Raw genomic sequence first — 13,895 nt, 5'->3', positions numbered from 1 at the left:
TTGGTATTTTGTGTGAAGCTACAACATTATTTCTTCATATGTCAAAGCAATCTAATTGAGTTTAAACTGTTGTAGAGGTTTTTATAATAGTATCATATATTAACCCTAATTTAAAAGGCATATAATATATTTATACGACCATTTGGAACAGAATTTAATTTTAGACCTATCTTTCTGGGGCCCCTATTTAAAAAATACAAATCACAAAAAAAATAAAGATTAAATAAAATTGTTTGTTTACTGCTTTACCTTTTACTGGTAACACAATAAAAGACTGTTAAACATATATTGATAAAAAATAACAATATTTCTGTGATTAGGATTAATTGTTTTTAAAAAACGTGTTTTTCATTAGGGTATTACCCTTTAACAAAAATGCGCTCTCATTCCATTTCTTGTTTCTTTCTTTCTCTTTGACAATTCCGAACTCGTAAAAGTGCTCGCTTGGCAAACGAAGCAAAACTGATACAAGAAACGAAGACGTAGTCGTAATGTCTTTGTCTTAAATTAAACATTGTTTATTCGTTTATAAAACAGAATGGTTAAGGTCTCAAGCTACAACTTTGTAATATCAGATGCCGGTAACAATATTGTGTAAGTAATATAATATGGAGTTCGGTTCAAGTCACGTCTACGCTGGCTGCGACGACGTTTATTATTCAAGGTAAGTTCTATAGCTTTAATATTACAATGGCTTCTGTCTGAAAATAATTACACAAAAAAACAGGTCAACAAAAAACAAACATTTTTATATCTTTCCCTCTTTGACGTTACAACTGATTTTATTGCTCAATTGAAGTTTATTTCTGCAGTAGGTTTATTTATTTACCAATGTGTAGTATTGTAAATCGCGTAATAAATTTGTTATTGCTTGAAATTCACCAGCGGTGTTTTACGATAATGTAAATCTATAAGAATTTTCTGTTTATGTACAGTGCATACAAATGTTGTCTATACTATACTTAATATAAAAAACTAGCAATTCTTTTATAGCGTTCCAAGAGACAACTCTATAAACGGCAAGAAAAATAAAAAAGGTAATATAGTTATTCTGTTGAAATCATCAAAATGTTTTTAAAATTTATAGTTAAACGACCTGTCAACGTACCAGGCTTAGTGCTTAATATATTACTAGTATGTGGAATATGGCAGATCCTGATAAAATCTGGCTCGAAAAAACGATTATTTTTACATAAACACATTGGCACAATCGCTAAAATTCGAACATGAATGGACAATATTGAAGTAAAAGCCTTTTACCGTCATATGATACAGATACTTATTATTTCCAATATACCATGATTATAGGACCACCACTGTTGGATTCAGTTTATGAATCAGTTGATGAAAAAGTGAAAGAAAAACCAAATCCAGTTTACGATGATGTACCAGTTGAAGGAGCCAAGTATGTTGTCAATTTTGCAACAAATTCAATTCAAAACTATTAAAAAATACATTTTTTCCAGTTTTAACTTCTGAATGTTTTGAAAAAAAACATTAAAAATGTATATATATATACTGTTACACCCAATGATAGTGTTGCCGCCAGTCATAGTTTAAAAGAGATATATATATCTAATTTCTATTCTATGTGGTTGAGGTCCTTGACCTTCTCAATGACCTGGGATTTAGGCCAAAAATCAAGAATTAGTCAGACTTTGTTAAAATTATTGCAACAATCTGATTTCAACGTGTTATCACGGTCCGATATTCTTTTAGAAGTTACGCAATTTATGACGAAGTTGCCACTGACAAGGCGGTTGACAAGACACCAGTTCTGAATGTTACGACCCCTATTGGTCCAGTAAGAAATATAAGTAGTAGCAGTTCTTAATACAAATATATATTTAAGAAAAATAGAATTTATTATATGTTTCTAGCCTTACCAATAATTTGTTGATATTTTTCAAGTAGTTTAAATCTAGTTATTTAAAAAAGTCGATAGCTGTAAAAATTGGCCACGATTTATTGCCATGCATAGTTTGTAGAATGTATTGTACTTGTTACAATGTTTGTTTTACATATTTAAATAAATTGTTTGTTCAGTATAGGATTGTGTAGCGTTCTTTCTTTTGTTTGCCATATTGAAATAATGATATTAAAATAATGGAAATGTTTTTGTAATTTTATGGGTTGTGTACTTATATCGGCACAAGACTGTTCTTTATGCTAAAACTCCCAAACTAATCTAATAACGTTTTAGAAATTACAATTTTTTTTATATATATTTTTTTTTTCGTAAAAAAAAACATCTTTTTTACAGATTACAACACAAGTGCCATTCACCGCAATACAGCTACCACCCCCTCCTGCAGTAAACAGGCGTAACTCGAACCGGTCGAAACCAGTTGAACTCTCCCATACAAACCCTTTTTATAATGCAGTCAATGAAACCAATTCTTCAAATGACTTGGAACCTGTTGAAAAAATGGACAAAAATAAATTGGACGAAGTATTTATGCCGCCTATCCCTGCAAGAGCAACAAATAACATTTATATTCAACAAGAAGATTTTATACAAGGAGGAAATAAGACAGCAGAAACGCCACAGTTATATCCTGACTTGGAGCAAATGATTGATCCTTCAAGTCTCTCTATTTCTCCACCAAGGACACCAACAGCACCCAGCCTTTCAGCAGTGGTATGTGTGTAGCATTAGGCATACAAATTCAAAATTATTGTGGTACAGTACTACTGTACAAATTTTGGTTGTCAAGCGTAAAAATAGAAGTTGTTATAAAATGTACCCAGATCATTGTGTATTATTTTCACATTAAAGCTGTTATCACTTACTTTAGAAAGCGACGGTAATGAGCCAACTCTGGTTTATATCCCAGGTTAAATGCTATGTCACATTGTGGGACCTCATATAGGATAGAATTTCCCACTTTTTTGGCTTATGTTCTCACAGTTTTTTCATTTTTTACAAAAATGAATGCAACTTGCTATGTTTTCCAAGCCCCTGTTTCACGTAAAAGTTACCAGGAATGTAACTTTGTGGTTGATTGTTTTTTTTCCATTTTTTGGGGGGCTTAAAACAAGATATTTTTCTTCAGAATTCACTACGTCGTGTAGAACCCTCTGCGCCAAGCCTGACAGCGAGCATGAGGAGTAGATCTGAGACTGCATGGGATGCAATAGTTGAGCCACACCAAACACCGTAAGTTTTGTTTTTATTTATTTTGTATGTTCTATTTGTTTGTTGTTGGTAGGGTTTAGGGTTCAAGGCTTACTGAAGTAACTGCTTTGACTCTGTTGTTAGGTGCTTGGAGTATTGTTTCTTAATCTTTTGAGATCTGAGGGGTTTCTTAATACTATTAAAGTGTTCTTAAAAAGCCCATTTATGTAGCTTATGGAGTAGCACAGTGAAAGGAATTGTTTCTTTTAAAACCTGCAGACTTGTTGAAACTTTGGCTTATTTATTAAACTAAAAGCTAATTTTTAGTTATATATGTATTAAATGTATATATGTTATATTATATCTTAATTGAAAGGCTGCTTTATTTTTATTCTTATCGGTTTTAAAAGTTTTTCCCATTGAAAAGTTCTTACCACCATTGCAGTAATATTTTCTGGACTTTTCTATACAAAAAATCGAACCTTTAAAACAGAAATGTATACGCATTAACTTTTACCAATTACCGGAACCACTTTTATGCCATTTAACTCCTTTTTACAGGTCTGCACCAGAAGATACCTATGCAAGTGCAGACACTAACATTGTTTCAATCAAGTTAGGAATAGTAGGACAAAGGAATAACACATTCTTTCAACCTGCCCCTCCTACAATGTGTTCTGCATGCGGTGCAGTGACTGCCGCAGACTCTCAAATGGTAAGCTGTTTTCAAAATTTTCAGAGCTGCGTTTTGCTGTAAAATTTGCCCTGGTAAAGAGTTTTAACATAAAAAAAACATCTGTAGTAGCAACACCAACAGAACATTTTTAAATAAATGTGTTTTTTAATTAAATGTCCAGTTTTAAATAAATATGTTCTTAAGGCTTTGGTAAAAACAGCAGCAGAATTTAGTTGTCTTAAATAAAATCTAAAGTGTTTTGTTTTACTTTGTTCTTTTTTCAGGTTTCATGGTTAATTTTCAGGTTTTATGGTTTTAATGATTGTGTGTCTTTACCGGAGTCTTAAATTTGAACAGGTTGTTACAGACTTTCAGACTTAGTGTTGTTTGTTTAGGCTGTCTGTTTGTTCCATGTAAACAGAATAACTTAGTGATTGAAGACAGTTTTAATACCCAAGCATTTGTGAAGCTTAAATGTCAATACTCTTACGCAGTGCTAACTAGATTTTCAAAAAGAGACACCGGTATTTTTACTTTGCCAGCGTGGTAAAAGGTAAAATGATTAAGTCACTGGGTGTTATCTGCTATACCAGATGGTATAAAATGTATAAATATATTTGGTTATTGAATTTACCACCCAAAAGAATAATATAAACAAAGAATTGTAACGCTGTTCAAAAATCAATTGTTATTGAATTACATTTATACTTAAGTCTTAAGTGGTAATTTTTTATTAAAACAATAAGAAAAAAACGGAAAGACGAAAAAATGAATGGTTATTAAATTGTATTTATACTTAAGTGTAGGGATGCACATTACAGAATTTCGAATCCGTGAGATTCGAATCCTTTTGTATTCGAATCTTATTACGGGATTCGGTATTCTGTTTAATGACGTCATTACACGTCATCTCATATACTATATTAACAATTTTTGAAACTTATTAATTTTGAAAAAAAATATTTTTGTGTTTGTGGGACTTTCGAGAGTAAACGTTTCGTAACGTCTTTTCATAGCCTGCTATACGTTTCATGACGCAAAAACTACCCAATAGTACAATTTTTGATCATTTTACAGCTCATGACCCAACAAGGCTGCTATGAAAGGGTCAATAAACTGACTTTTGTGGGTAAAATTTCTTTTTCCTATAAATATGAAAAGATTCGAAATTCTAGATTCGGAATTCTAGATTCGAAATAAAGTATTCTAGGATATCCTAGAATACCTAATTATTCTGTAATGTGCATCCCTACTTAAGTGGTAATTTTAAATAAAACAACAACAAAAAACAGATAGATAAAAAAAACAAGGGGTAATTTTGTTTAAATTCGAAATTGTTGAATTATTCATTAAGAGATTATGTCATTGTATGTAATGTCCTGTATGTCATCACTTAGTTACAGGTTATGACTAACTATTACTGTTGTGTGGTGTTAGTTACGGGTCAGAGCTTTTAAGTGTATATCTACTTTAGCCTACTACAATGAAAATGTGCTTTTAAAATTGGATTTTCAATTTATTAAGTGCAAATAAAAATCAGTAAAAAGAAATTTAAACCTAGATTTATGCAAAAAATACCAGGCTTATGCAAAGTTGTTCCTGGAAAAAAGTTAAAAATACCAGATTTATGCAAAATTACTGTTACAAAAAAATACAAAATTAATGCAAAAATATTTTTACAGGTTTGGAGTTGTAAATTTTGCGAACATGAGAATAAAATTGTCAGCGGGAATTCAGCGCCCTTGATTCCTTCTGTATCTCACGGCGATGTGACTTACCTTGTTCAGCCAAGCGTAACTCGTAACCAAGACAACAATGACCCCATGCTCATATTTTGCATCGACGTATCAGGAAGCATGTGCGTTTCCTCGCAGGTAATTGGTATAAGTGGTGATTATGATGTCACAGTGGTGCTATTGTTATGACATGACAGGTCGAATGAGTGTTTATTCCTGTACTTGGTTTAACTCTATGATATAACCAAAGCTCTGTAATTTGAATGAATGTAACTAATGTATCCTTGTTTGTCTGGGAAACTAAAGTTGTCATAACACAAGTGTTATGTTTCATACACCTCCAGCTTGCGAGTCACCAAATATGTTACTTTTTGGGTTAACAACCTCTGTATTATGACCTTACAGTGTTATATGCACTTAGTTACATTTTTGAGAACACTAATGTAAAATATAATAAAAAGTTAAACATATACATATATAAAACATTTTTTGGCGGGGTAATTCTTTTAAAAAAACTTTTTTTTGTAAACATTTTTATACAAAATATCATTTTTAAAAATCTGTTTAAAAACTGTAATATCATATTGTATGCTTATGCTATTTAATGGAGGTTTTGCCTATGCTAAAACATACATCGCTTTTTACAGGTGAAGTCAGGCAATGGAAATGTTTTTGTTACTCGGCTGCAGGTAAATAAAATACTTTATTTTTTTGTTGCTGTTAAGTTCACATACACATTTAAGTTACCGTGTTGTTTTGAATGGATAGTTGCTAAAAATAAAACTAAATACTTAACCAAACAAAATCACACCTATGGCAACTATTACAATTAAATACTGCTTGAGTGCTTATGAATTATTTTCACCAGTATTCATTACATGTAGACCATATCCAAGCCATTGATAAATTTTTACTATGGACCATGGTGGTTTTACCTGTTTCAACCCAAACATAATGTGTTGGAATTTTGATTGCATGCTTACATTGTAACCAAAGGGTACCGGGTTCAATGCTCAATACTGATACTATTGACATCACTAGGCACTTACGGACATTGCTCTAACCCAGTAGTCACTAAATGGGTTATAGCACTCTGGGTGTCAGGGTAATGGGCCAACTCTGGCCTAAGTTTAAGTCTGATTTAAAAAAAAAAAACTGATGATGCCATTTGGATGAAATATATATATTTTAGTATTCGATTGATAGGACTTAATTTTTGCCTGTTACATTCCCGTAGCACCAGATCCTTATCGGTCAACTCTATGAGCACCCGATCGGGGTCGGATTTGCGAAGTTATTACAACATCTGTACACATTTATTTAGCTTTTAAACTTTGCAGGGTGTCCAGCAAGCTATAGTTGACCAAATAAACAAAATTGAGGTTACCAGACCAAACACAAGGATTGGACTCGTCACTTTTAGTAGTTTGGTAAGTATAATAGACGTAACTTTACTTTTGAAATATCAGTGACATCATATGTTTTCGCTACTGAGGTTTTACACCTACAACAGCTTTTCCCCTGCTGTCAGGTGTTTATGCAAACAAGCAGAGTCAAAGTATATTACATTCGTTACATTAAAACTGATAGTAAAGTGTATGTGTATTTTGCATTCTAATTAAAAAAAAGCCAGTAAAAAAACATCATCAATAAATATCCTTTTTTTAATAATTTTGTTATATATAATTTTTTTTAGGTTAATGGAATAGGAGATGGGTCACCAGAACAGGAAATCCTTTTAAGTGATTTTCAACTTTACGATTTTGATTTTATATTTTCCACGGGCAAAACAGCACCGATACCAGGCACAATATCAAACACAAGAGTTCAACTAAGCAGGGCCCTTAATAGGTGAGACCAGCTTAAATAAGTTACATTCATTCAAGTACTTTACTTTATCCTCGCTTGGCGTGTAACAGCAGAAGTTAAATGTGGGCGTCCTATTTCATACACCTGCTTTTAAATTGCCATATAAGCAACTTGTAGGTCAGTGGGTGTTTTAAGTTCATCATTTTGTGCTGACAATTAAGACAACACTTTTGCGACTAATGTGTTCGGCTGTAATTAAAAACTGCCTGCCCTAAAGCACTCATATCCACAGCTGTAGAAACATTAAAATGTGTTATTTTTTGGTTAAAATGAGACCCTATACCTACTGTCCTATGCCAGCAAAGACTAAATTTTTTTTTTTTTAGTTTGAATACCAGTGGTGGCACTGCACTTGGTCCAGCACTTCTGTATTCTGTTGCACTTGCTTCTCAAAGACCAGGCTCTCAGGTTTGCAAAGTTATTCTTTTAATCTGTAGCGTTTATTCAACACCTAATTGTAAGGTTTAAATTTATTGTATTTTTTTTGTTACTTTTATTGCTAATTCCCTTCTCTAAATTCTTTTAATTAATTTGATTTTGTTGTATTTAAAAAAAAAGGAAAATTCATTTTACCCTAATTTGACACTGATATCATACCATAAAATGTGGATTATAACTCAACTGACAATTTAGAAAAAATTTCAACATAATTTCAAAAAAAATTACATATGTGTGTTTTTCTACCGCCAGGTTATAGTATGCACAGATGGGAGAGCGAACATGGGTATTGGAAGTTTAGAAACTGAAGATGATTATCAGATTTGCCATCATTTTTATGACTCAACCACTGAAATGGCATTAAGTAATGGGTAAGTTATGTGGTAGCTTTATATTGCTTTAAAAATTATAAATCAAGTCTATGTCATACATTCCCTGCGTACCCACAAAGTTACAAACATGGTAACTCATAAACTGGCACGAGGAGTATAAAACAGAACACCTGTGTTATAATGATCGCCGTTTTTCGGCTGTGCGAGGATAAAGCAAGTTACATTAGTTCATAAAGTTGTTTTGTGTAGTTTAAAATATACAACATAATTTTCAGTGTGATTTTACTAGTTTACACTCGTTATGTGAGTTTACAAAAAATATTTTTATGGGTAGTTTATGTGTTTACATTTAACATATTACAATTTTTAGTGTGATTGTGTCCATGATGAGCATTGTAGGAACAGACTGCAGACTTGTTGAGCTGGGGAGAGTGGCAAGTAAAACTGCTGGCAAGGTGACGCATAACATTGTATAATTGTGTATTTTTTCATGTTCAAAATACAACATATCGTTTAAATTGATGCCCTTTTCGATACACTTTATATAGAAAGTTTTACAACTGTCATTTTACCAAAATATTCATTGTTTTAATCAATATGTTCTGTACTTACCTACTTTTATGAACACTTAACTTCTAAATATTAAATTAAACAATTTTTTCCTGTGAAGTTAAAAGTATGTTCAATTTAATTTTAGTTTTTTTTTGTATTAGGTGAGTATTGTGGATTTGGAAAATATTTCAAAGACATTTGAAGATATTTTATCGGAGTCTGTTCTCGCAACACAAGTCTCTGTTCAACTAAGCACTCATAAACAACTGTAAGTGTTATAATTGTCCTTGGTGTTTTAATACACTGTGTGGATACACTAGAGTAAAAAGAGGATGCATTTGGTATTGTTAAAAACAAGAGGACACAAGGTGTATGAATATATCATGTGTGTCTAGTGTATAAGAAGGCACTCATGTTATAATTTGACAGTGAGCATGAGGTGTATGAATACACCATGTGTGTCTGGCGTATAAGAAGACATACACGTTATATCTTGACAGTGAGCATTAGGTGCATGAATGCAGCCAATGCACCATGTGTTTTGGGTAAAAAAGAAGACACCCATGTTAAAACTTGACAGTGCGCATAAGGTGTATGAATACACCTTTAATACACTTTGTGTTTGTGGTCTGTAGGAAAACAATTTTGTAAACTAACATGTTCAACGGGCCTGTAAGGTATATCCATACCAAAGATATTGTATGGGGTATAATAAATATATGAATAAAATAATTGCGCATCACTTAAAATAAAATGGTCAACACTGTCAACAGATTTTTAGCGAACACCAAAGAATCGACAGGAAGCAAAATTGAACAATTTGTTGGAAACATTACTGACCAATCAGAGATCACTTTCAGATATGGAATAAATAAAGAAGGTAAGAATTTGTTTAAAAAGCAAATCTCTTTTTTTACTCTTGTTGCTACCACACATGTTGTACAAACTAAATAAGTGGCTCACATGGTAAAAAAGTGTAATTTTTTACACCAACGATCATGTTTCTGTGTGTGTAACTCTTGAGGTTATGGGGTTCAAGGCTTGTCCATGCTACCATTGTGGACAATGTGTTGTTAAACAAGACACTTAATGCAATTGGTCCAACCCGATGGTCACTAATAATCTAATATGTTGTCTAGACTCTAAATTATGCAAAAAAACACACCCACAAAATTATACAGGTGGTAAAAAGCTGAATTGTTGTGTATAAAACAGAACACCTATAATATTAATTTGTAACGACTGTCAATTTTTGAACCTGCAAAATAAATCAGCAAGCAACAATTATTTATTCAATATTATTTTATACATTCAATTATTACATAACTATTGTATCTAACTGTTCCTGCAGAACTAGGGCCAGCCACACCCCCTAAAGTAGCCCCCTTCCAACTTCGGATAACTTATCGCTCTCTAACTGGACATCAATGCATGAGAGTATTGACACAAGATCGGCCAGTTACTGAGGACAGAGTGTTGGCGGAAATGGAAATGAACCCAGCTGTTATTGGTAAGAAAGCAGGAGCCTAAATTGGCTAACTGACCGAAAAATTCCGGAAAATTTTGGAACGCTAAAGGAAAGTTTCTCAACGAAATAGTTTACCCTTAAAGTTAGATATGTGAAAACTTGTAAGCAGGCATCAGGTGTATAAAACAAAACACCTGTGGTATAAAAATTGTCATTGTCACGCATAAGATAGAGCAATGCTTATTAACCGTTCCGTAAGTAACCAAAAAGCATTACAACAAATATTTTCTGTTCCGTACACCTTGTGTCTGCTTATAAGTTACCCCATATGTAACTTTGTTCGTCATTTTTTGTATTTTTTTATGAAATGTGATTACATGTTTTACTACCAGGTACATATGCTGCACAGTCTGCAGCAGCTTTAGCATTAGAAGGAGAGGTGGATGAAGCAAGAGTGCTTTCATTGGCGCATAAGGAACTTGTGGGCCGTGGAATGTAAGTTCTTTTCACTTTTGTGCATTTTTTTTACTTTTTTAAAGTTTGTTTACGTTTTTGGCATTTTAATCCAACTCCTTTTTTACTTTTTGCAATTGTGTTCTTTTTAGACTTAAAATATAAGAACATCTTAAGAACATCAGTAGTTCTATAAAAATAACAAAATAATTTTTAAAACCTTTTTTTTAATTTGTTTATTCTAAGAAAAAAAAGTAATTGTTTTTATTTACTCTTTTGTCACAAGTCTGTTAAACTATTTTATGTAAAAAATCTTTAGTTCTTTAAGTAAAAAAAGTGTCATTGTGATTATTTGTGTATTATATTTTAGTTATAAAAATAATATTATTATCTTTACAGGACATTGAGAAATAAAGCTGGGGCTTCTGTGATAAAAACTGAGCAAATTTACGAATCTGTTCAAAAACAAATGGACAACATAAATACAACTTTGGGAAAAGTTAGTTCAAAATTTTTCTGTTTCTATTTCTGCTTTGACTAGGCCCAACATCTAGTGGGCAAGAATCGTACCGCAGTGTACCGGTTTCAAAACTCAGTGTTGCTACCAATGTGGGTGTATATATAGCAAGATACACTTAACGATAATTGCTCCAAACATTATTAGTTTGTCGAAATTGTCAATAAAAATAACATACAAGTTATCTACTTATATACTTGATAACTGTATGAAACAAAACATCCGTGTTATAACTTAAAAATTTCCCCGCAAGAATAAAGAAGTTAAATTCATCAAATGCAAAAAAAAAATTAAATAAAAAATCTTGTTCCTCACTTAGGTAGAAACAGAGTCTGTGTCATCGCATGACTCAGCAGAGGAATCACGTTCATGTCCGTTAGATGAAGTTTACGAAAGCCTCCCCAACCAACCCACAACCTTACAAACCGATGTAAGATTTGTTTCTTTAGTTTAAAAAATAATTTGCCTGTTAATAAAAAAATTCTTAAAAAATGTTGGTAAAATGTGTCTACTGAGAAAAAATTGATTTAGTTGATTTTAGTTTACGTGGGTGAGGTCATACAGTGTGTAACAGTGAAAAATATTTTTATATTTTAGCGGCCCCCTGCCCTACCACCACGTTTGTATCAAACTGGAAGATCTAAATCAACAACTAGCATCACTAATATGTTATCCAAGCTACCGAACATACCAAAAGCCATCAAACCAAAAAAGGTAATTTATCCAATATTAAGTAGGTTAGCAATCTTTTAGTGGCTCATTCGGTATAAAACGTGGAAGATTTTCAAAGAGAATCCCCGAAACAAAAATTGGTAATACAGCACGTTTTTTATACCAGATGAGCTGCTAAAAAATTATATACATTATGTCTGGTAGCAGAAGTAACAGATTGGTGGGTTATTAGGCTACGGTGCTCGATGCTTTTATTCTGGCGCACCATTTTCTTTTTATAGTGTCCGCCCTCTGACTCAGTGGTTACATACTTGTATTGTAACTGAAGATAACCAGGTTAAATGCCCGATACTGATGGGGGTGACTTCCTTGGGCAAGATAGTTTTAGAACAATGCTCCAACCAAGTACTCACTAAATGGTTGTGGCACTCTGTATGTCAGGGTAATATGCCAACTCTGATCTAAATCTTAGATCCCATGGCGTAATACGCTGTAAGTTCTCACCCACATACCACAGAATAGAAATGTATTAGCAGGCCCAATTTTGTTTTTTAGAAAAAGAAAGCAGCTGCCCGAGAATACAAAGATGACGTCGCTCAGAAAATGTTTTCTTTTTCAAAAATTACGAGCAAAGTTTTTCAACCTGCATCATTTTCATAATTTATTCTTAAAACTTAACATAATTATACAGCAAAGTTTTTCACAATCTTGTATTGTTATTAATAGGAGACACCTATTCTGTCTAAAGCTTAAGTTTTAATCTATAGAATATGTTTTACAGTAATTTAACAGTCCTATTATGTAAATACCAGGTTTTAAATATTTTTTGGCAAGTTTTTAGTTAGCCGAAATAGCAACACAACTTTTTGGGTACATGCTGTAATTGGGCATCTTTTCTGCCAAAACAATTTTGTCTTTTTCAAATGTGATAATTTATTTTCTTACTTGTTAAAATACTAAAACAGTAACCAAAAGTTCATTTCTTGTTCGTAATTTTAATGTAAAATTTTTTGTATTTCTTCAAAATGTATGAAAACTTATACATAATTTTTGTTTAAATTTTTTGAGCTGTTTTTTGTACATTTTGTTCTTTGGAATAAATAATTTTATCTCCTTTCTCTTCAAGCCTTACCACTGCAAATATTCAATAATTTTTCTCCCATAACATTGTGTTCTTTGTTACTTATTCTGTATTGTTTACGTAAAATCAACAGAAAGATCCAGTTGTCGTTGCATTTTTATCCCAATATATTACGGTACATTAAGTTTCTGAACTTTACCATATTAACCTAAACTGCTGTTCCTTACTTTAACCACAATTCGCCTGTATAACGATACACAAAGCCACCAAATGAAATTTTGCACACCAGTTTTAAAACAACATTTATGTTACTAAATCGCTCACACAATAGACTTCAAATTGTATTTATTTAAAATATAATTTTGCACCTACTTTTGCCTTACCAAACAAAGCCCTACAACTGTTTATTATTTTTGCGTAAATGTTATCCTTGAGCCACTTCAAAATAACTACATTATGCGAGTAGGCATATATTTTACAATTTTGGTGATGTACCCTTTAACTGCAATTTTATAACGTTCTTCAAATTTTGGGCAATCGTTTTTTAATAAGTTTACATTTTTAATCAAATTTAGATCACAAATTATTTTAAAAACAATCTTTTTTATTGTTTAAACTTTAAGGGTATTTTTATGAGCCATTTATACAATTGATAACATACGCTGTTTCTGTGCATCTTATAACTGTTTTATAAACGACGCAGCTTAATTTTTACTAGCTACAATATTAATATTTAATTATACGACTAATAAAGCAAAACAAAAACCGCTAGAATAAATATGCGTGTTTGATTACCCTTTTGCCACATTACCAGACATGGGAGTTTAAATAACATGGCAAAGACGTTGGAATTGTCAGCACAACGACGTCGACAGTAGTAAGTATTGTATCTGTACTGCAGATTTTACTGTCGTTTAAAATACCAGCAACTTCACTAACCATATTCGTTTTGCAGGTAGCCTATGGTTTAGTTAAGTGATCCG

At 32.2% G+C, this 13,895-nt stretch overlaps 1 protein-coding gene across 1 annotated transcript; it reads left to right on the top strand.

Moving 5' to 3' along the window:
• Positions 1 to 414: 414 nt before the first annotated feature.
• Positions 415 to 13,690, top strand: LOC149728784 (uncharacterized). Its single transcript, XM_089888955.1, has 22 exons — positions 415 to 664; positions 994 to 1,037; positions 1,309 to 1,405; positions 1,720 to 1,804; positions 2,264 to 2,641; positions 3,057 to 3,160; positions 3,680 to 3,833; positions 5,477 to 5,668; positions 6,178 to 6,219; positions 6,871 to 6,960; positions 7,227 to 7,381; positions 7,726 to 7,807; positions 8,090 to 8,208; positions 8,540 to 8,624; positions 8,883 to 8,989; positions 9,495 to 9,601; positions 10,073 to 10,231; positions 10,582 to 10,684; positions 11,042 to 11,141; positions 11,479 to 11,589; positions 11,757 to 11,873; positions 12,387 to 13,690. The coding sequence occupies exons 1-22, from the start codon at positions 609 to 611 to the stop codon at positions 12,489 to 12,491; spliced, it is 2,592 nt and encodes an 863-aa protein (XP_089745081.1). The 5' UTR covers positions 415 to 608; the 3' UTR covers positions 12,492 to 13,690.
• Positions 13,691 to 13,895: the final 205 nt, after the last annotated feature.

This window comes from Ciona robusta, chromosome 11 (genome assembly GCF_009617815.1).
Source record: "Ciona robusta chromosome 11, ASM961781v2".
In the NCBI taxonomy this organism is placed as follows: Eukaryota; Metazoa; Chordata; class Ascidiacea; order Phlebobranchia; family Cionidae; genus Ciona; species Ciona robusta.
This window is presented reverse-complemented; position numbering and strand designations above follow the sequence as displayed.